The sequence below is a fragment of the Phacochoerus africanus genome, chromosome 15 (genome assembly GCF_016906955.1).
Source record: "Phacochoerus africanus isolate WHEZ1 chromosome 15, ROS_Pafr_v1, whole genome shotgun sequence".
Taxonomy (NCBI): Eukaryota; Metazoa; Chordata; class Mammalia; order Artiodactyla; family Suidae; genus Phacochoerus; species Phacochoerus africanus.
This window is the reverse complement of record NC_062558.1, coordinates 72,149,122-72,172,648: the sequence shown is the minus strand read 5'-3', so window position 1 is coordinate 72,172,648 and position 23,527 is coordinate 72,149,122. Positions and strand designations below refer to the sequence as shown.

Below are 23,527 nucleotides of genomic sequence, written 5' to 3'. Positions count from 1 at the left end.
TCTTTAATTGAATTGCAAGTTCCTTGTGAGCAGAGACACATATTTATATTGCCTCTGTCATTGCTTTGGTCAGAGTGCTGAGTACAGAGTAAAAGCTAACTAGATATTTGCTCTCTGATTAGAGTTGTATAAATTCTGTACTTAGGAAAATAATGACTGCTAGTATTCTATTTGGAAAATCCTGTTTCTTCTTAATATGAATACTATATTCAGAAAATGCTTAGTGAATATTTATTGATTTCCTGCTACCAAACCAGTGGTTGGGATACGGGCATGAATTCTATCACTAAAGAATTTTTTTCCAGGTAAAATTAGTATTGCTACATAGAAGCTGTGTATATTTCTTTCACTTTTAAATTTATAAATATTGAATTGGTTGACTAAGTTGTTTTTGGATGACTACCAGATTACTTTGTTTTTTGGGAGAATGGGTATTCTGTAATTCTTCTTGTGTGATTTTGCTGACGGGAGCATCGAAGTCTTTTTTTTTTTTTGTATCTGATGTTGTCATGGTTGAAAATGGGGATGATGAGTCTTGAATGAGCTGGTCTAATTTTTTTTTGAAAGGGTCCAATCTATGTCCAGAAACTAATGCAATGAACAGGACTGATCCAAGTAAGTTGTATGTCTGCCATAACTTCAGTGCTTACCAGCTTACTTAGACTGACCAGATGCCACTGAGTGGTATCCATCATGGTGTGATGATGACATCTTGCCAATATTACTGACCAGAGTCCCAGGGAGCATCATCAAGTAGGCAGAGAGAAGGGTAGACTTTGCCCTGTGTTGTACCATAATCCTTTGCCACATCTGAGGCCAACTGTCTGAGTCCTCATTTAAATCTAAATTGAGTTTCTTATTTTCCTGTTTCTTTATGTCTTAGTTTCCTCATAATCTAGGGACTGCTTTATTATACATGGCTACTATAGGCCAGAAGCTGTGCATGCTGCTTAAGATACAAAGGTAAAACAGTAGAACCTGTGCCCTCAAGGAGATCAGTTGGATAACTAGTTAGTAAGATGTATATGCCATTGTAGAAATAATATTTAATATTGCCTTATGTTGCCCCTGAAAATCAAAATTGAATATCTGAATATGTTTTTGGACTAAAGTCCTTTCAATCAACAAGCATACATAATTAAAAATACTGTTATTAATACCAGTGCTATTATTGACCTATAATATGAATATTTTGCAAAAAGAAGATGAGGCCCTGCTTACATACTTAGGATAAATGTTAAATAGTATTCTAGAAGTAATTATGTGGGTGAAGAGGTAAAGTCACTCTTACAGGACTCTAAATACCGGTAATTCTCTATAAAAGTAATAGACTTCAAGCACACTGTTCATATAACATTACAATACAAGAGATAGCAAAGGCTAAAAAAAAAAAAGAGAGAGAGAGAGAGCAAAGGCTAAGGCTGGATCCAGGCTTTGTGCGTCAAGAAGCTTATAAAAGTATAAAGGCCTTTTCAAAAATGAAATAAAGTTAGAACACAAAATTAGATGTAGCCCATGCAAATGAAAAGCCCTGAAGTTTAAGCTTTGCTTGCTTCACAGAAAAGCAGATGGCAGGCACATCAAAGATGAATATCCTCTCCACTTATCAGTCATATTAGAGCAAGACTTGGGCATTTGGGGGAAGAGTGTTCATTAAGTGGATATCAAAAGAATATAATAAATACAATACATGTCAAATAAATCTTTAAATTGATCTTCATCACAGCCTTATTCTATCAGACTTTATTATATTCCTATTTGGCTTTCTTTAAAATTAAAAAAATTACCACAGGTGTTCATCTAGTATAGATCATAAATACTTTCCTTTTTTAAGTTACAGGCATAGATTTGTGCTATACCTTAGCTGGTAGCCACGTGTGGTACTAGGCACTTGAAATGTGGCCAGTGCAACTGAGGAACTGAATTTCTATTTAAATTAATATAAGTGTAAAAACTGATACTCGATTCAGTTATTACAAGACTTTTAAGTACGTTTGGTACAACTTGGGTACGGCAATCTACTTTTTCAGCTAGAATTTTTTTGAAATCTAGATGCACATTAAGTATTTCCTGGGAAAATTTAGCATCCAAACTGAGATGTGCTGTAAGTACAAAATTCACATTGACTTTTGAAGCCCTGGTGTGACAAAAGGAATATTTTATTAATAATTTTTATATTGATTATATGATGAAATGGTAATCTTTTTAATACACTGTCTAAATAATATGTGTTTTAAAATTAATTTCACCTAGTTCTTTTTATTTTTTAAAAACATGACAACCAAAAATTTTAAATTGCGTGTATGTCTAATATACTTCTATTGAACAGGGTTGCTTTAAACTCTGTTTGTTCTCAAAGAGAATATATAATTTATGAAACCACACACTGGAAAGATAAAATTAGGAGGATGATGATAATGGAAAGTAATTACCAAATACTACTAATGGGACATTTTTACCTTACTTGAGGTGGTGGAATTCCTACCACTATGCAATCCAACTGAACTCTGGTTCCTTCTGGAACTTCTCTGCTCCGTAATTTTTGAGTGAACCGGGGAGGTTGCCCGAGAGGTTCTTCGTAGTACAGAGATGAAGGAGAAGACCCCGGAGTGGTGTCCCCACCTGCTGCTTCACCGGCGGCCTGCTCAGCTTCACGCCTCTTGGCTTCCTGCTGCTCAAGGGCATGGTTCACTTCATTATCCCTGGTATCTGCAGGGATGGGGATGGGAACAGAAGATCTTTCTCTTCTCTCTGAGAGATCTGAGAAACTGGAACTGTTTTCCTGCATAACTTTGTTTTGAGATTCCAGTTTACTCTTGTGGTTCTTGCAGGCACGCGGTCTAATCCTTTTGGAGCTGTGGGCTTTGAAAAGGGATGACAGCTCTTCAATGAAATCAGCAGCCTTATTTAAGAATACTTTTTTGGACTGGGTTTCAGAACTATACTGTGGCCTTTTTGCCTCTTGGAGGCTCTCTTTAGAGTTGGTAGGACTTCGAGAGTTATCCTGGCAGAAGCTAGGGTCAAAACTTGACTTAGGTGAATGTTTCATCTGGTCAGAAGAAAAACGTTTTCTAGCTGGAGTGTCATCTGCTTTCTCCAACGGGTCATGATTAATTGCCAATCTTGCCAGATTGACACTTTCATCTAATTCTTCTTGGCTCAGAAAGGCTGAAAGATCTGGAAGGTCATCTTGGCCTCCTCCACCTTCAGCAGCTCCAGAAGGACTGCTAAAATGGAAGGGGTTGGAAGAGGGCTCTGCGCGGCTCCTCTCGTTGTTTCCCTGATGTCTAGTTTCAGCTAAGTAGCTCTCTCTTAAAAGCTGAGATATGGAAGTAGAGGCTTCTAGGCTGTCGTCTTGCATGCTGTCACAAAGTAACAATAATAACAAAAAAGTTTGGATCATTTCTATAGAATAACAAGTCTCTGTTTCTTACAGAACGTAAAGCTTAAAATAAAAATTGCCTAGTTTTGATACTTTCACACAATTTAAAGACTTAAAGATTATTCTCAAATTGTCAAGTGGGGGGGGGGAACTGAATGAGGTTTCCCTGAAATTGGAAATAAAAACATGGGTGATTATCGCTTTATTAAATTCTTTAAGCATAAGTTCAATGTGAAAGCTATGCTGTAACTATAGTGATATTAAGGACAATTTCTAAACATAATTTTGATAATATCTGTAAAGGGCTTGTTAGCTGTAAAGTGCTTTCACCCAAAGAGGTTTGCTTTCTATCCTCTCGCCTTTACCTTGAATGTAGTAAAATAACAGAAATTAAAAGATATTGACAACATGATCTTATCTAGTTACTGAAAATGTAAATTTGATCTAGCTCATGAAAATAAATAATGCTTTTGTTTTATGATTACAGACAGATTGTTTAAATTCAGTGTTGTTTATAGGCTCAATCTGCCCTTGAAAACTATAATGATTTAGCTTTATCAAATAAGATACAATTAACTTAATTTCTACTAATATGTGAGTTAGAGCCTGGATTTTAAAAAAAACTCTTAAATTAACATTGGTAAAGAGGGAATATGGGAGATAGTGAATGGGGGACATTTTTCACAGTATACCCACCCTTTTCTTACTTTTAAATTGTAATCTGTGAGTATATTAAAATTAATTACATTAACATAAATTATATGAATATATTTATTCAAAGAATAAATAATTTTTAAAGGCTTCTAAAGATAGTACGGTAACTTTTGTTTAACGTTAAAATTTTTGGACTTGAAATTTTGCTAATACAGACCGCCTTCATGTTGTTAACATCATATCCATTTATTCATTCACACATTTACTAGCAGGATGGCAAACTTGTGACCCATAGGCTGTTACTCCTCTCTCTCCTCCTTAAGAGATGTAGCTGACTGATTACAGTGTTCTTCCCATTGACCTTCAGTGTTCTTAACTCTCCATCCCTTCAGCCACCACCAATTGGTCACAGATGGTAGTAGAGATGAAGATCATTTGCCATTCTTGGCTACTGTGCGCTGTGTGCTGGGAGATGGAAAGGAAAGTAATCTCCTAAATCTTTTCTGGCTTAAAAGTCTATGACAAAATTTATTTCAGTTAACTTTTCTTCTTTCTTTTATATGATAGTCTCACTTATATCATAAATGAAAATAATTGTGATGTTACAAAATATCACAAGTAGGGCTTTGTAGGAACTGCCCTAGAATTTTAGAGTTTATCTAAAGCTTTAGAGTGTATCTAAAGCTAAGCTCTAGATTGACAAGGTAGACAGACACTTTGAGAAGACAAAGATGGCTAAAAGGATCACCTACAGCAAAATATTTTTCCCACATGCTTGCCACAGCCTGAGATTGCCACGGCCTGAAACGGCCACTTGTTTGGGTGGAGTTTATTGTGCCTTAAAAAAAAGATTAATTGAAAAGGCAGAGGGACTGGATGGGTGCAAAGATTTATACACAAAGAGATTCATTGTAATATGAAAGATTAAAAAAATTGAAACTATATCCAATAAGATATTAGCTTGTTAAATTATGATATGCTCATTAAATAGAACTACATGCTATTTAAAAATTTTGAAGAACAGTGAATGATATACAGAATAGTATATGAAAGTATAATTGAGATCCCAACTAAAAATTGTCTCTTTGTGCATTAACTGTGTGGAGGAATAAAGATATATGAAATAAGGTGCAAAATGCTATTTGAAAATGTAATTAATGTACTGATTGAGAATCCTTTCCACTTGTAAATCAACTATTCCATTAGCCTAGTTTGAGTTTCTGTATATATTTAAATGTGAGGGGGAAAAGTAAGTGCTTTATAAATCAAGATGGCCTTCTCTTTTTTAAAAAGGTGAACATTACTATGTTTTAATGTATCTTTGTCTCCAACTCTTTATTTTAAGGTGGCTTTTATCTTGAGGCACTCTGGAATGAGACTGACTTTAGAATCAGATCATCTGTTTTCAAATTCTGGTTTCATCTCTTAGCAGTTGCGTGACTTGGAGAAAATGACTTAACTTCTCTCTCTGAGTTTTGAAACCTCATCTGTAAAACATGAATAATATCTAATTCCCAAGGGTGTGAAGATTAATAACATTATGAATGAAAATCTCTTAAAACAGGGCCAGCCCGCTGTAACGAGCACTCAACTAATGTTGGTTAAAACAAAGAAAAACTTAGGTAAAGGGGATGTTAATGGTTAATGTTGAAGAACTTCCAAAAAGCTTTTATTTATGGTGAGAATAGTGGAGAAAATACTCACATGAGTAATCACTGCTCTCTACAACTATTTTTTTTCTTTTTTAAAGAAAACCAGCCACTTGAGGTATATATATGTGTACCTATTCTGATGGTCATGAGAAATTATGACAAAAAAAATTTAGGATTTCTTTGATATTTGAATATAGCATTCGTTACGTAACACTTTGGAGTTAGGTAGATGTGGTTCAAGTCCTAGTTCTGACCCTTCCTAGCTGGATAAACTCAGGAAAGTTTCTTAAACTCTGTAAGCCTCAGTTTACTTGTTTGTGAAGCAGGGATAATAACTGTAGCCATCTCATAGTTTGAAGGGTGATTAAATGTGCTTGGCATTTAGTAAACATTCGGTATATGGTAGTTTCTATTATTATGATTGTTTAACCACAGTGGCCACATACCATGATAAGAAACGGAAGTAGAACTAGTGACGTGACTTGATTAAGGACACATTTTAAAGGGAAACCGAAACTAATTTGTAGTTAATTCAGTGTCTCTCTATTCTGTGGAAATACCCAGAGACGCCTGAACAGACGCTGCTGCCTTCAGGTCTTTGTACCTAGTCTCTTGGCTCAGTCTACTCCCTGTCCCCACTTCTTTTCATCGCCTTACTGGGGCCAAGTCCTACACAATCTTCTGTTCTTATCTGAGACTTGGCCCTGGGATTTCCTCTTTTTTCTGGGTTGGTTACCTCTCCAGAATGCTCCCCAAGTTCACTATCCTAACCCCCAAACATGGCACTTATTACAATATATATTTTCCTGTTTGCTTTTCTGTCTGCTTCAGTTTGTTCTGTACACTATCCTCTCTGAACACACACAGAACATAGAAGGTGATCAAAAAGTATCTGTTGAGTTCTTTTGTTCATTAGAACTTCCTAATAAATTTATTATTGTTTATCTTTTTTTAAGTTGTAGAATAAAATAAGACAGATAAATAGAAATCATATTTACAGAGAAAACTTAGTCTCAAAGAAAACTGTAAACTGGTAAAAACTGTAGTAACTTCAAAGCAACTTTCAAATAAAAATTTATAGTGGATTTATTTTTTATGGTGGATAAAATAACTGGAATTATGCTTTTTTTTCATACCAGAAGTATCAAAGAACATCTGATTATAAGAAAAATCCTAGATTTGAATCCCAGTTTCAACACTAAATAACTTTGCTATCTTGAGCAAGTCATTTAATGCATCTGGATCTCAATTATCCTCATCTATCAAATGGGATAATATCAATTGCATCTCGGAGTATTCCCAGGTGGAAATGCATATATAAATTGTTAAATTGATAAGTAGTACCTAAAATAGGAAATAGGAAAATGTATCACTTTCTCATTTAAGCATTGATTTTAAAACTATGTATTATAAAAGCTATACTTAAAAAAAACCCAAGAGCTATTATGGATAACCTAGTATTTATTTATTCATCCCATAAATAGTAATTGAATATTTACTATGTGCCAGGCACCATTCTAGGCACTGAGCATTCATCAGTAAACGAAAGACAAAGTCTTTGCCCTGATGGAGTTGATATTCTAAGTGGAGAATATATAAATATTAAGAAAAAAAATGAAGTAGGGCAGGAGAATAGAAAGTGATGGGGTAGAGAAGAAGTGTGTTATTTTAACTTGGAAGGCCAGGCAAAGCTTGTCATGCAGTGGAGAAGTTAGCCATGTGACCATCTGAGAGGAAGAATGTTACTGACTGAGGAAGAAGTGTCAGGGCCAGGGGAGGTGAAGGTTTGATGTGTTTAAGTCAAGCCCAGTGTGCCAGGAGATGTGTGAAAAAGAAGAGTAGCAAGAAAGAAGTCAGAAAGGTATAAGGCTAGACCATGTAAGGCCTTTCAGACCATGGAAGGGACTTTGAGTTTTAATAAATATGTGAGTGGAAACCATTTTAAGTTTTGAGAAGCAGATGACATGGTTTTGAAAAAGTTCAGTCATGGCTGCTCCTCTGCACAGAGTGCAAGAGGTGATGCTGGTTTGGGTCAATGAGTGGGGTCAGTGGAAGACAGTGAGAAATGGTCAGAACTGAGACATCTTTTGAAAATAGAGCCAGTATGATTTGCTGATGGATTGAAAGTAGGATATTAGAGACAGAGCAGAGTCAAAGGAGACTACATTATTTATGGCCTAAGCAACTAGGTGAGTGGTGGAATTTTTTTCTGGGATGAGGCAGGAACAGATTTTCAGAAGGGAAATTCAGAGTTCTCATAGACATTTCATCTGCTGTGTTTAGAACAACACTGAACGTTGTTTCCTTCTTTCTGCTTCTTACAAAACGGAAATAGATATTATGCTGCTTTCAAAATAAGAATGAGTAAATGCCCTTGAAAACAGATTGTGGTTTTGGTGAGATGATCTTAAGTTTGAAATGAAACAATTAATGTGGCGTCAATAATTAAGATCAACTTTAGTAGACTGTGTAAACTAATTTAGCCACATAGACTGCTTATTGATTGTTCACTTTGTTTTGCTAAATATCTCTGTTTTTTTTCCCTATGAATTTTCTTGAAAAGGAGATGTGACCTAAGAACTTGCTAAAAATGTAAGAGACTGGTTTACAAAAACAAAACTTAATGCATTTTAAGTTTGGGCATATTTCTCAAGTCATGTTAACTCAACACTACTGTTCTGTAGGCTCTAAGGAGATCTCGTTGTTGGAAATATCATGTGCTATAAACGCATCTTTTGGTTATAACATGAATATTTAAACTAGGGCATTGACCAAAGAATTGGCAAAACCTAATATGAAGTAACTTGGATTCAAACGTGAATACTGAAGTTTTCTGGCCCTGGTTTGTAGGTCAACACAAAAACAGCCTAATATTAATTGTTATTTAGCTAGAGGGCTAGATTAGGAAAAGATGGACATTTTTTAAGTAACTCACCTCTAAACTGAGGATGAGCTTACTTAATAGGTTTATTTGTGAAAGAACTTTGACAATGTAAGGTAATCCTTTTCTGTAGGGGAGCACTAGTGTGAAGGATACTGAAACCAGAGCCCAAAGTTAGGATTTCATCTGAAATATTGCAAAAAAAAAAAAAAAGATTCTGTAAGAGTACATACTATAACCCATAGAAAGGCTAATGGAAGCCAAGAAAGAAGGCTTCAGGAATCTAGGACCAAAAAAGAGTTTGGTGATAGTCATAAAAATGAGGTTTGATTTCACTTTTAATTCGCCATTCATGAGGAACTTAGCTCTTACACAGGAAGTCCCAAATAAGAAAATGTTGTCATCCCCATTAAAGATTCATTTTAAATAAGAAAAAAAATTAAACATTTTCATCCTTCTTCAGCCTCTTCATATTTGTGACAATTTTTTTTTTTTAGGTGGTTAAGGATCTGAAAAAAGATAACATCCCTAATTAAATGGGTATAACATGTTTGCTAGGTAGGGAGAAGAAGCTCACAAATATGCTCATGAGCTCAAGATCCAGTTCTAGTACAAGTCCTTTGTGAGAAGGCTCTGCTGAGCCCCTCCCAGACCAGGGTTGCATAGTGACTCCAGGTGGAGGTCTAGGTAGCATGCAGTCTGTAGAGAGCTTGTCAAGGTGACTCTAGTTATACACGAGCTCTAACTCCTAATGACTACAGGTAAATAGTCCCACTCTCACTTTTGTGCCCACCAAAATGTAACTGCTGAAAATATGTTCTTAAATTTCTGAACTCACCATTTTGTCTGTACTTGAGTCCCTTTAAGCAAAAAAGCACAATGCACTAGCCTTTTATTTTTTAGTCTTTTTTTTTTTGCCATTTCTTGGGCCTCTCCCGCGGCATATGGAGGTTCCCAGGCTAGGGGTCGAATCAGAGCTATAGCTGCCGGCCTACACCAGAGCCACAGTAACGTGGGCTCTCAGCCACTTCTGCAACCTGTATCACAGCTCACGGCAACCCCGGATCCTTAACCCACTGAGCAAGGCCAGGGATTGAACTCGCAACCTCATGGTTCCTGGTCGGATTCGTTAACCACTGCGCCATGATGGGAACTCCTGCACTAGCATTTTAAAAGCTCTTTGTCAGCTAGAAAGCATCACAGAAATTTAAGAAGCTACCTCTGTGGTTTTTGATCCTTCTCTATCTCTTAAGAGAGGGAAAAAGTTAGGAAAATCTTTCTACTTCTTTTGTCTTGTTGTGGGTAATGACACCACGCAGAAAGCAATGCCTTTGTTAAATGTCAAGTCAGTGAAGGAAACTGATTATTCTGAGCTTAGCAGTATCATTCATCTGACGTTTCCAGGTTAATAAACTGATTTCATTACTCCTATTGCATACAGGAATTAAGTGTTAAAAAATGTAGTTGTCACATTTTCACATACTTTAATTCATTAAAGACCTTTCACAGTGAAACCTAATTTACCTGAAGTCTCCTTTCTTCAAAAGTAAATTTTGAAAAATCCAATCTCTATGAATTTCAAAACCCAGTAGGGATAAACACCCATTCAGTTTCTTGTGTTTAGGAGTTGTGGTTCTGAGTCCCTTCCACTTCGTCTGTGCCTTTGGAAGCACATTGCGCTAGAAATTGTATGCTGTTATAGGAGAGGTGTATTAGAGTCTGTAATAGAGTCTGTGTTCTAAAGTATAGATGTATGGAACCCTAGGGCTTTAACACTTTATTAGGAGTTCCAACAGCATTAGCCATATTCTATAAGTGGGAATAGAGACAAACCTCCAGAATTTGGATAGTGTCCAACTGTTTGTTTCATAGTCCATTATAATAAGATTCTGTAATGTTTATAATTTTATCTTCTGACAAAGTAAGTATAGTGTGCATATATTTCAGATTTCATGGGATGGCCTTGATTTTAAATATTTTGCTTATTGTCAGTCATGTATCAGACAGCATATCTTAATTTTTCTTTAAAAATGTGTTTATTTTAGCTATAAATGTAGACATTCTCAGGTTCCTAGAAAAAAAGGATCATATATATTTTATGTAGAGTTAGGAGTTATCATAAGGAGAGACTAAAAAGTTATGACAAGTTTTAATTTAGAGCTTGTAGAATTCATTTCATCATTACCAGCATGAAAGTAATTGAATCATAATTTTTTGAGACAGAAAACTGGTTAGCTGTTTTGTTTCTTTCTAACTGATGGATGCTAGTATCTTTACCAAGTATGAGTTAAAAAAACCCTGTTGATAAGATAATAAAATTTCTTAGCCCTGTTACTATAATATTCACTTTGGAGGAATGGAAATACAGATTAACACACACTCTCTTTTTCTTTGCTTATACAGTTATTAAAATATAATTCAAGTTGTGCATCTAATTATTGCTAATAGTGCAATGTACCAAGCCAAACACTTGCCACTGACTGTCAAGTGTCTTTCTGATGCAGCTGAAAAGGGAGGGAGGGAGAGGGAGAGAGGAAAAGGGGGGGGTGGAGGGAGAGAGAGAAAGGAGAAAGAAAGAGCAATGTCCTTTGAGCAAGACTTTCTGCAGCTGTTGTGTACATTAATCCAGGGAGCAGCTCTCCCAACACTAAATATAGCAAGCATATCCTTTTACATGATAAAAAAAATTTTAAATGAAAGTCTTTAACTATGGAGTCATATTATTTTAGATTAGATTTGATTTCCTTTAAAAAGGAAATAGGCCTTGTACACGTACTTTCTCTACAAACACCATGGTTTGAATAAATGAATGCATGGAAAATGCCAATGACATATGTAACATGTCACAACTTCCTCTGTTGAGATATTTTCACTTAGGACCCAAGTAGGCTGTGATCTCCGAAGATCTCATCAATCCCCTCCAAAGTCTTTCCATGTAGAAACTTTATTTTCCACATAACTTTGTCTTACCTCATATATAATTAGAAAGTTATCCTTGGTTTCACTCTAAGCAACAGTAATTAGGTCTCTGAAATATCCCTTTCCCCATTGTCAGTTTCTTGTTATCAAAACACACTTGAGAGCTTAAATCTGGATATTACCTTTCTTTTTTTAGTTGACCCAGATGAGGATGTCCAACCCCGGCACTCCACTGTGATGATAATTATCCAAGGAGAACTTTTAGATGAAAGCACGGAAGAAAAAGAAAATTCTTCACGCCCTTGGAAATAGGGTGTAGCTGTCCATAGAAAGTGAGGAGTTAACCTTAGTTTCAGTGAAGATGGCTGTTAGAAGCTGGACAACCTGTCACCACCGGAGCCAGAGCATTTGTCAGCTCACAGGTCCCAAGTTATTTTGAGCTGTATAAACCATGTGCCTGTGAAACATTCCACCTGATTGGATAGGAGAAAACTGAGCAAAGGGATTCCACAGCAGGACAGCACCTATGGGCAGTGGGGGTCAATTGGTTTTTCTACCTATAGAATTTCACTTACAGCTAGAGGCCCAGGTTGTTTATTGACTTGTGTTTGAAGTAAATACTGAATTCATTATAGAACACATTCCATCTGTCCAAAAAAAGAGGCATTATTTAAAAAATATATCAAAGCCCTTAACTTTTCAGGAAATTCGTTTTAAGGAATAGAAACTGATTCTCATTAAATCACTGATACATTTTAGGAAATTTGGCTATGAAAAGCCAGTATGGAGCTAAGGTCTAATATTTTAAAGCTGAGAGTTTTTTGAACTGTTTGTCCAAAGGTTAAGCAAAAGCAGACGATAACAAACATTAAAAGTTGTTAACTAGAAAAAAAAGTTGTTAATTAGCGATCACAGAAAAAATGGAGAGGAGAAAGCCGTCAGCCTGAGAATAAACCCAGTAACAAATGAGTTTGGATATCTTTTTCAGAAAAAAAACTAATCAGGATACTGTTTAAAAGTCAAAATACTATATAATGTAACATATTACAACAGCTAGTTATTTATTAGTACCTGGAATAAACTTTTTGTATATTATTTTTGAAAAAAAATCTATGCCAGATTTCTTCTTTCATAAGCATTACCAAACAATGAAAAAGAATCCTTAACCAAACCAATGTCTGCCCCAAAATCTACCTTGTTAAAAGTATAGGCTCTTTGACATAAATTTCATACATTTTCAGAGTATTAATTTGGAAAAAAAAAAGGTTAACCCCATTGTTTCAATCTTGGAATAAGCCTGTGTTTTAAAAAATCAGATAAATGCCATTGGTCATTTGGTTTTTTTTAAAGATCATTCTTAGATTTGAATAGCATGAAATACATTGGCTTAACCCAAGCTTTCTTAATTAAATCACACAACTGCTTGTAGGATTTCTTCCCATTCATTCATTGGACAAATATTTACCTATGCCTACTGTGTACTAGGTACTGGATATAAAGCAGTACACAAAATATACCCCAATTCCTGACCTCATGGCACTTACTAAGAAATCTTTCTACCTTTTTAGTTACTGTGAGACTCCCTGCAGTATATCGAATAGATATGAAATTTGTTTATTATGATCACATCAGAAACTTCACTATACCTTCTGTTTAGGAACTTTGAAATGGGCAAAATGAAAAAGAGTATTGAGGAAAACTTGAAAATAACACAGGTCAAAGGAACTATTCTTGAGTAGGGAAGAGGGCACAAGGATATGGATATATGGATATGTTATATGGATAGGTTATTAGATTGGAGTTATATGGGTAGGTTACTTTCATTACTGCATAAGCTATATCTTCAGTGTACAGGCTTGTTTGCTCTCTTACTTAATCCTGCCCTGAAACTAAAAGACTACTTAGTTGTGTTTCTGTGTTTTCTATGTATGTACATGCTCCAACAATTTATTTTTTTGTTTAAAGAGAGAATCTTCCCCTACTGTCCTATTCAGATCTTGAGGTATGGTCAACATAAGTGCTGCTAAGTCTTGAATAAGGACATGGAAAAGTGGAACTTCATTTAACAAATTTGGTTTTCCAAAGGAAAATGCTTCTATACACTGTAAGTGAACCCATTTCTACTTCCCTGCAAACTGTCGCATGATAAGCCTGGTATCCTACCTTTCACCCAGGTATAGAACACTGAGGTGGCAGGAGACACATACTGAAAGATAAAATACAGTTGGTTGGGCAATGGAATTAGGAATCAATAGGAAGAATTAAAATCATTTTGAAATGGGAAAAAAAAAAGACTTACAGAAGAAGGACCCCAAGTATGTCTGAATAGCAGTCATCTTTCTCTTCATTTTTACTGTAATGTTTTCAAATGCAGATAGTGTACAAACTTTTTTGAGCTCTTTGAAAAAGAGCTGGATATAAACATTTTAAGTAAATAATATTCAGCTACTGTGGACACCTTGTTTATACTACATTAAACTTGCATTCTAGATTTTAGTTTTTTAAAAATTAGTTTCTGCTCCCAAGTAATGCAACTCCTACTTTGTGTATCATCTTAGTAATTGTATAAGTATTACACCACAAATCTACTAGATTAGATTTTACCAGACTTTACTGATACAAAGAATAATTTTTCAAACTTAAGAAAAAATATATCCAACATAGTTAGAAACAAATTCCATAAGTGACAAGTAAACACAAGCTTACATGCCTTAAGCCTAACCATAAAGTTGAGTGGCTCATCTAACACGTGTTCATTGTGGCTTGAACATGATCCTGTGCTTGCCCTCAGCTGTTTTCTTAATTCAGTCGCTCAGCTATAGAAACAATTTACTCACATTGGGGTGATCCACAGGAATGCCAAGGAATCTGGAAGATCTATGACAGAGGAAGTCTTCACTTGGAGGATAAGCATGTGAGAATTTCTGTGCTACTAAGATTCAGTTTAATTTTTGTATTTGCTCTTTTCCCATTTGCTATAGATTTTTATTATTTAAAAGAAATTTCTTACATTTACCAAATTTTCAATGAGTTTTGCTTAAAGTTCATAGGTTTATACTGAGTTATTCCCCCCCCCCCAGTATCACAAGAAAAAAACAACAATCCCCTATATTTTATTTTTAAAGAACAGAGACATGTATTATTTTCTAAACGTTGCTAATGAGAAGAATACACCAGAGACAAGTTCGTGACCATCCAAAACAATATATGTATGTGGATTAGAGAGGATCTTATACAAACCTCATGATCCCATGTAATTGAGAACTACATTTAAATCCTTGAGAAAGGTCTTTCTTGTTTCAATGATAGTGAAACCACTTGCTTAAAACTCAAACTAAAAAGCAATTAAAAGCTCTAAGTTCAAAACCTATTTAGTTTTAAAAACTAAAAACATTTTTAAAACCCTCTAAATAGAATACTTTTTATCCTGAAAAGTAAATTTGTGATTACCTGTCCCAGGAGAAAGACCATCCTTATATCAATCAACCAGGAACATCCAAAGCCCAAATCTCACTGCCTAACTTGTGTCAGCCACAAAAGTAGCATGAAGGAAATGTGATACTGCCCCGCCAGAGTAATGAAGGGTATTTACAGGGTTCCGTGGCAGATCCAGGGACAGTCATTTAGAACAGATTGCTCTTTTGGATCCACTTTAATAACTCAGTCTGCACGATGTTCTTATCCTGGATGGGTGGTGGGGGTGGATAATGACTAAGATGACTAAGGAAAAGACTTAACTTGATTTCTCCTTAGATTTGATGAAAAAGGTAATAATGATGACACTTTAAAGAATAAAACATAAGGGATGCACAAAATATCTGTGTGCAGGATGCATGTGACACATGTAAACACCTTCATTTAATACAAAGTTGAGTGTATGGTTGATATATTTATTGAAATAAATCTGGGAAAATTATCAATTATTATGAACTTAATATATGCTCCCCCATTTGGGGGGGATTAGATTAAAGCTTTACTATGTGGCTTCCATGAAAGCACAGTAAGGCTTCCTTTATTGTGCTTTTGATATAAGGACATATCAAAATTTATACTTTTTAGGAAGTATTATTTCTAGAAGAAAATCTATTCCCAGAGGGGTTTTTTTAGTTTTTTGTTTTTTGGGTTTTTTTTAAAGAGCATCTATGATTAACATTAAGTTACTGAAGACATCCAAGATAATTAGTATCAGGTGTGTAATCCTGCACCCACAGTTGATTTCCATTGCTCACCACATTAATGTAATGGTTGTAGGAGTTCCCATTGTGGCTCAGTGGTAATGAGTCCAACTAGTATCCATGAAGACATGGGTTTGATCCCTGGCCTCACTCAGTGGGTTAAGGATCCGGCATTGCTGTTGCTGTGGCTGTGGTGTAGGCTGGCGGCTGCAGCTCTGATTAGACCCCTAGCCTGGGAATATCCATATGCAATATCCCTAAAAAGCAAATATATATATGTGTGTGTGTGTGTGTGTGTGTGTATACACACACACACACACACACACACATATATATAAAATGTACTAATGCACATCTAAAAAGCAAATATATATATGTGTGTGTGTGTGTATACACACACACACATATATAAAATGTACTAATGCACATCTAAACTTATCATCTTAGTAGAAATAAGTTAACATTCCTTAGCTATATGCTAGGAACTATGCTAAGCTCTTTATGGACATTGTGCTTTGTTTTACATATTCCTTCAACAATCTGTGAAGTAGGTACTATTAGAATTCTTACTTTGCCATGAGAATCCGGAGCTTAGAAAGAGCTTAAAAACTCCCAGGTCACACGATGAGTAAGTGACTGAGCCAGGCTTAAACCTAAGGTTAACTCTTAAGGTGGTGCCCATAACTACTGTACATATTTAAAAGTTCATGTTTTTGTGGTATTTGGGGGAAAAAAATTAAGGGTAAAAATGAACAGAAAGCCTACTCTCTCTTTTAGTAAGTATTTTAAAGGAACACTGTGTGGAATTTTAAGTTCATAATTTTTCTGAAAGAAACCAACCCTGATTTTCTTTTGTACAAGTAAAGAAACAGGCAAAAAGAGAAAATATAAAAAGAATAAAAGCAAGTGCTTTCTGATACATTCTATCTGTAGTATTCTAGCTGAGAACATGATTTATAGGTAGACTGAGACTTTAGGCCGTAATTGGCATTGGAAGGCACTCTGACTGTTTTAATAGACCTATCTCCCCCCACCCCATACTATTTGTTTATTTATTTTTGGCCTTGACCAAGGCATGTGGAAGTTCCCCAGCCAGACACTGAACCCAAGCTACAGCAGTGACAACACTGAATCCTTAATCCTAGGCCACCAGTGGACTCCTTATTTGTTCTATTTATGGTTTTTATGATTGTCATTTTGCTCGGACCATTTAGATGCTTCGTTCACTTTTTTTGCCACACCTGTGGCATGTGGAAGTTCCCAGGCCAGGGATGGAACCCATGCCACAGTTGTAACCAGAGCCCCAGCAATGACAACACCAGATCCTTAACCTGCTGAGCCACCATGGAATTCTTAAAGCTTTGTCTTTTGAAAGTAAATTTAAATGCTTTATCTTATTTTATTTTATTATTTATTTATTTATTTTTGCTTTTTAGGGCTGCACCCCTGCCATATGGAGGTTCCCAAGCTAGGGGTCTAATCAGAGCTATAGTTGCCAGCCTAACACCACAGCCACAGCAACGGCCAGATCTGAGCCACATCTGTGACCTACACCACAGCTCATGGCAACGGCAGATCCCTAACCCATAAATGCTTTATTTTATTTCTCAGCACATCAACTTGGGTCAATCTTTTTTTTTTTTTTTTTTTGCAAGTTAAGGGTAGGAAAAAAGCAGTTGAAATATTCTCTCTTCACAACAGTATCACTGAATATTGTAAATGCAGATGTGCCAGGCTGTGGGTATTTCCACTCAGATTCTATTTTGGGGCAACATGGATATCTCAGAAAGCTGAAGACAAAGTTCAGTGTTACGCATGACCTAAGTAATCACACTAACACTAACGGTGTGAAGGTAAGGATATGGGAATTAATGATTCTTCCAAGTGTACTCTATGACGGGAGCAGCCTAAGTTATCTCTTATTCAACACTCGCAAGCAACCCTGCCAGGTATTGTTGTTTTCATATTACAAGGAAGGAACTAAGGCTTAAAGAAGTTTATCTCCCAAAGTCACCCAACGGGTAAGCTGCATAACTGGGTGAATTCAAATCTAGGTCTCTTAGTTTAAAATGTATTCTTTTTTCCTTGGCCCCCACTGTCTTCTCATGCAGAGGAATTATCCAAGTTTGTTCAAAAATCAGAAATCACCCAAAGAAGGAAACTCCCCATTATTTTCATGTGTATTGATGGACAAAGGATTATTAAAGTTATTACTTTGATTTTAGGGACTTGGTATTTATTTAACAGAAGCAAAAAGAGAACAGAAAAATAGCATATGACTAAGTCTGGGACTATTTTCACAAAGGAGACTCAATAAAATTGGTGGACTGAAATAGCAAGAGCTGATACACGTTTCTGAGAAGTAATCATATTACATGAAATCTATCAAAAGGAATTTGTATTTTATATCCCTATTCGAGTTCACATTTTTACTTGCATACAGATCTATCCATTTGATGTTTCTTGCTTTAGTGAACCTTCCTATCAAATAAAGGCAGCAAATTTTAATATAGGAAGGTCTAGAAAACCTTTTTTTATTTTGCCTTTTCATTCATTCTGCTTTTCACCCAATTGCTTTTCATTCTGTACTGAGAATGGATTAGTTAAAACCTAGTCTAATAAAAAAGTCTTCTGTTAATATCTTAGAGATCCTCTCCTTTCATCTTCTAGCCTAGATAATAAACTTTAATTAAAAATGTGAGTGATAATGTCAACAAAAGGGGTAAACAAATATACAGTGTCACAGAAGAATTAAACACAAAAACTTACCACAGTATAAATCTAGCTGGGGATAAATCTATTTGTAGATAGCCCACTGGCCTGACTATATCGTGCAAATTTCAACCAGGAATAAGAAAAGTCTTGGTATAGTCAGAAATATGATCATCTTGATCCTATAAAAATATAAACAACCTTTTTTTTTGTCTTATCTGCCATTCTTCTGCACAAATTCTTATCTCCAGAAAGTTCCACCAGTATTTCCTTGCCTTATCTTTCCCTCTTGCTTTTGTTCACTGTTTCTTCCAATTATTATGTAATTAAACAACTAATGTTTGTAACATTTCTTATATTGCTGAATTAAACTGATTTTGAATTTATGCATTTATCCTTTATTTGTTTAACTAGATCAGCTCCTTGAGAATCAAAGCCATAAAAGATATTTCTCTGTATAGGCCACACAGTCTTAATCTTAAGGTCTGGCACAAAATAGTCACAATAAATAAATATTTGTAGCATGCTATAAAAATAATGTATTAATTGTTGCATGTCCTAAATTATTTACTCAATTCAACAAGTATTTACTGAATGCTTATTGTGTGCCAGGAAAGATCAAATGACCGAAACTCTCAGCAACATTAACTGATTTGATTGTCATGAACAATTATGGCATTTAACACAGAAATACTATTAAGAATCATTTCAGAAGAGGACAGGAGCTAAAAATGTTTGGATGCTCATTGTGCACCAGTCATCAAGTATCAATTATCCTGAGATAATTGATATGGGAGACCTTTGTTTTTGGAAGAGGATTAGAGCTGTTTATAGCACCCACCTTGCCCAAGAGTTCTTTTCTAGGTGTTCCATAAAAGGACTTTCATACTTTTGCATCTTCCTGAACTGGCTTACCCCTGTTTTTCCTGCCTACCTTAGGACAAGCTTTGTTTTACATCAGGTCTTTACTGTCTGTCCTACCCCTAGAATCTGACCCTTTTTTGCGTCTATGGACTGCTCATCTTGAGTTTTGGACTTCAGGACCCTGCTACCCATAGCTGAGAGGCTGTTCTGTCCACTCTTATGTCCTGGTTTTCGAGATTCCAACTCAAATCACAGACTGAGCTGCCTGTTTTTCCAGAAATAAAGAATACGCTTAAAACACACATGTAATCTCTAATTTAGATCAAGATTTCAACTATTTGTGACTGACTGCAAATTGGACTTATTAAATAAATGCAGATAAAGCCAGGATGAATTACTCAGCTGTCTGAGTGATCCTCGCTGACCCAGCCCAGTGTCCACAACAACCAACTTTATTGTTTATATTTAATACATAATTTAATGCAACAACCCAAGAAGTATGGATCATCCCCATTTTATGGAGGATGAAAGTGAAAAAAATCATATGCTAATGTGGGTTTTGCAAATTCAAAGATTTGAAAAAGTCTCAGGAGATAAACCTTGAGATTGTCCAAGGGGTTCTATGTCATTATCCTCTTTTTATAGAGGAGGAAACCCAGGATCAGAGAAAAAAATTATACGAGGCCCCTCAGAGCTCTGATTCACACCCAAGTCTACACGACGCCAAAGCCCAAACTCTTCTCTACACCACACCTCCTTTCAGAGGAAACCATGCTTATTAGCAATGCATTTGGGAATCAATTTGGGAAAAACTCAGAAGATGTGGAGTAACAAGGAGACCTCCAGTGATAGAAGGATTGTGTTGATTTAGTGACTTCCTCCAAAATCCTTCCAAGTCCTTGGAAATCTGGATGATTTACTATCTCTTACTGGTCAAAGAAACAACTTAAAGAAATTGAAAGAATGATAAATAATAATTCTCTTGGTGCATCTCTATCTGCAAATGACTAAACACAGTGAAATTAGGCATGAGACAGTATTTTAAGTAGGCATTTAATAGCATTTCATCTTTTTGAAGTTTTTACAGTCATGTCTCGGTTATTACACTCAAATGACAACAAAAGCAAAACACCACCACTGCCCTTGAAGTTGGTCTTTATAATGAATATTTTGCACAAGGGAAGGTGCAAAATGCCTTACGAATGTAAATCTGCAGTAAAACCCTGGTTGCCAAGTTTACATTATTAATTTAGTTTAATAAGAACTTTTTTGGGGGGAAATACCACAAATTTTATCTATTAGCAAAACCAGACCAAGAAATATGTACTAAATGAGTCTTAGAACATGCTTTGAATAACTGAATATAGATGGCAACTAAAAAAAAAAAACACATAAAAAGTGATTCTTCTTTTTTAAAGTGATTATTTTCTATTTCTATTCCTAGGTGGTAATTATGGTAAATAATATTGTACTAAGTCTTAAGAAAACCATTTGTGAGAACCAGATTAATTTGTTTTATTCATCAAAATGATCTAATTGCTCATGAACTTTATTTTAAAGGGTATTTATCTCAATGTACTGAAAACTTCCTTCCTAGCTACTCTGGGAAGTCTCATAAAAGAGAGACCAGATTTTCAAAAAAAAATCTTATCTGCTTTTTAATTTTGCATGAAGAGTAGATGGAAGAAATCCAATTACTATCTTAACAAAAAGAGACATTTGGATTGCCTATTTGGTGATCATTCACTGTGTTTATGTTGGGATGGGGTGGTAGGAAGAGTTTTATTTGATTTAATTCTCTCTTCTCTATTAATTTAGAAATGTTAAGGTCAGAGAATGTTTCAAAGTTCAGGTAATATTTAGCTCAATGGAAAAAATAAGTGAGCATAAAAGCCATTGTAGGAGTTCCCGTCGTGGCTCAGTGGTTAACAAATCCGACTAGAAACCATGAGGTTGCGGGTTCGATCCCTGGTCTCACTCAGTGGGTTAATGATCCAGAATTGCTGTGAGCTGTGGTGTAGGTCTCGGGATGCGGCTTGGCTCTGGCATTGCTGTGGCTCTGGCACAGGCCAGCGGCTATAGCTCTGATTAGACCCCGAGCCTGGGAACCTCCATTTGCCACAAGTGGGAGCCCTAGAAAAGGCAAAAAGACCAAAAAAAAAAAAAAAGAGCCATTGTAAAATCAAAATCTTTAAGTACCTTAAAATCAGAGTAATGATGCACATGAATCAAATTTAAGAAAGAGCCAGAAGTTCCCACTGTGGGGCAATGGGATTGGCAGCGTCTCTGGAGTGCTGGGTTCAACCCCCATCCTGGCACAGTAGGTTAAGGGAACCATGAGTAGCTGTAGCTGAAGATTGGATCTGATCCCTGGCCTGGGAGCTCCATATGCTGTGGGTCAGCCAAAAAGAAAAAAAGAAAAAAAATTGTGTGTTTAATAAGTAATCAAAATATTAAAAAAAGAGAAAGATCCAGTGTCTGTTTTCAGAAATAAATAATAATAGTAACTAATATGGAATGATGATTGGTTTTAAATTTGAGACATTGCTATATGCCCTGTTTGATTTGAACACAGAATGTTTAAAATACATATCAGTGGTAATAGTAAGATGGTAAAAGAAGTCAAATAAATGCTATAATTAAGCAGAAAGTAATTGTATTTAGAGCCAGATTCCACCTCCACTACTTTTTATCTCAGAAACCTTAGGCAAGTTATTTAGTTTCTTTATGCTTCAGTTTCCTCATCTCTAAAAAAGTGGAGGAAATAATAGGACCTTCCTCATGGGATTGCTGTGAGAATTAAGAATATTACCTGGCTCCTAGTAAGCAGCCAATAAATGTTAACCACCATTCTTACCATTATTTTCATAAAACGGTATATATTAAGCAAACATCTTGCAATCTGGTTTTGTGAAGTCACTGGGAGTGAAGTATACACAGTTGCGCTGAGCTGTAAACTCTAAAGAAAGGCCAAAGGCTGAATGGGCCACCTAGACTGATGACTCAGACACAGCAGCAGTTCAGGTTTCCAGACTGATTCAGTCCTTGGCTTCTATCCTGATGCTGACAACAAGAATGCCAATTAGTGCCAAGAGTGATGAGTCTTTTTTTTTTTTTAAACATGGGGTGCTGTTCATTAGAGATTCAAATTAGGTCATTTACATCTTGTATAGAACACCAATAGTTTAAATCTAACCAAGTTCAGATTTAAACCAATGACATAGAGGTAAAATGCTTCATATCTAGTTACTGTGCTCCTGAACCATCTGCTTCTGAATTCTAAATTCTCAACTCACCCACTGCCAAGGGGCTAAACATAGCTAAAGGATTTAAATTATAATTTGATCTGACAACCCAGGTATCAAACAAACCTACTTTAGCCAAATAAGTGGAGTGGTGACAAATATCACAGCAGTATATCCATTCTGTGGTATGTGCTTTATGACAAGAAAATAATAATTGAGGGTACTGGTACTGGTAAATATCTTATTTCTCATCTGATCTTAAAAAATAATGTTAGCGTAAGATTGGTATAAAACTTGAGGTTGACAATACTATTGTTAAGGTTAAGTGATTTAGAGAGGAGAAACCTAGGGACTTGAGGGATATCTTAGTCTCATAATCTTGAAGTGTCTAATAGCCTAATGTTGAATGTATATAAATACTACATGAAATAAGATCAAGAAGATTTCTATCTACTGAATAAATGCTGCTAATGGTAATGATGATGAACTGGGGCAGATGTTAAATACAAGAACAATGATGTTTTACATCTTATAAATGCTTTAAGTACGAACACTACATTTGAAAGGTGTTTCATTGTTTTTTATTAGCTATTTCTCATCAGAGTCCAGTCAGCAGATCTGCTTTAATACTCACATTTTATATATGAGGAAACTGACATTAAAGTACAATTAACTAGTTAGAGTTACATAGCAACTCTATACTAAAAAAAAAAAAATCTGAGTATTAAGAGTTTTTATTTGCTTAGATCACTCTTTTTTTTTTTTGCTTTTTAGGGCCGTATCTATAGGATATAGAAGTTTGCAGGCTAGTGATCGAATCAGAGCTTCAGCTGCTGCCCTATGCCCACAGCCACAGCAATGTGGCGTCTGAGCTGCTTCTGTGCCCTACACCACAGCTCATGGCAATGCCGGATCCTTAACTCAGAGTGTGGCCAGGGATTGAACCTGCATCCTCATGGATACCAGTCAGGTTTGTAACCTGCTGAGCCACAAGAGGAACTCCTAGATCACTCTTTATTGTATTTATCTTCATGTTTTGGTAA

The 23,527-nt window shown here is 35.7% G+C and overlaps 1 protein-coding gene across 5 annotated transcripts in view; it reads right to left on the bottom strand.

Annotated features, from left to right (window-relative positions):
• Nucleotides 1-15,004, bottom strand: part of MYPN (myopalladin) — a 91,469-nt gene extending 76,465 nt beyond the window's left edge. Inside the window, exons 1-2 of one of the 5 annotated variants that reach the window (XM_047761449.1) lie at nt 14,939-15,004; nt 14,326-14,365 (exon numbers count right to left, since the gene is read on the bottom strand). In XM_047761449.1, the coding sequence (XP_047617405.1) occupies nt 14,326-14,327 (2 nt within the window). In that variant the 5' untranslated portion in view covers nt 14,328-14,365; nt 14,939-15,004. Of the gene's footprint in view, nt 1-2,459; nt 3,368-11,670; nt 12,156-14,325; nt 14,403-14,938 lie in introns of those variants that run through there. The other 4 variants (XM_047761447.1, XM_047761446.1, XM_047761448.1 and 1 more) reach the window with 4 other exon arrangements.
• Between the last annotated feature and the right edge of the window lie 8,523 nt (nt 15,005-23,527).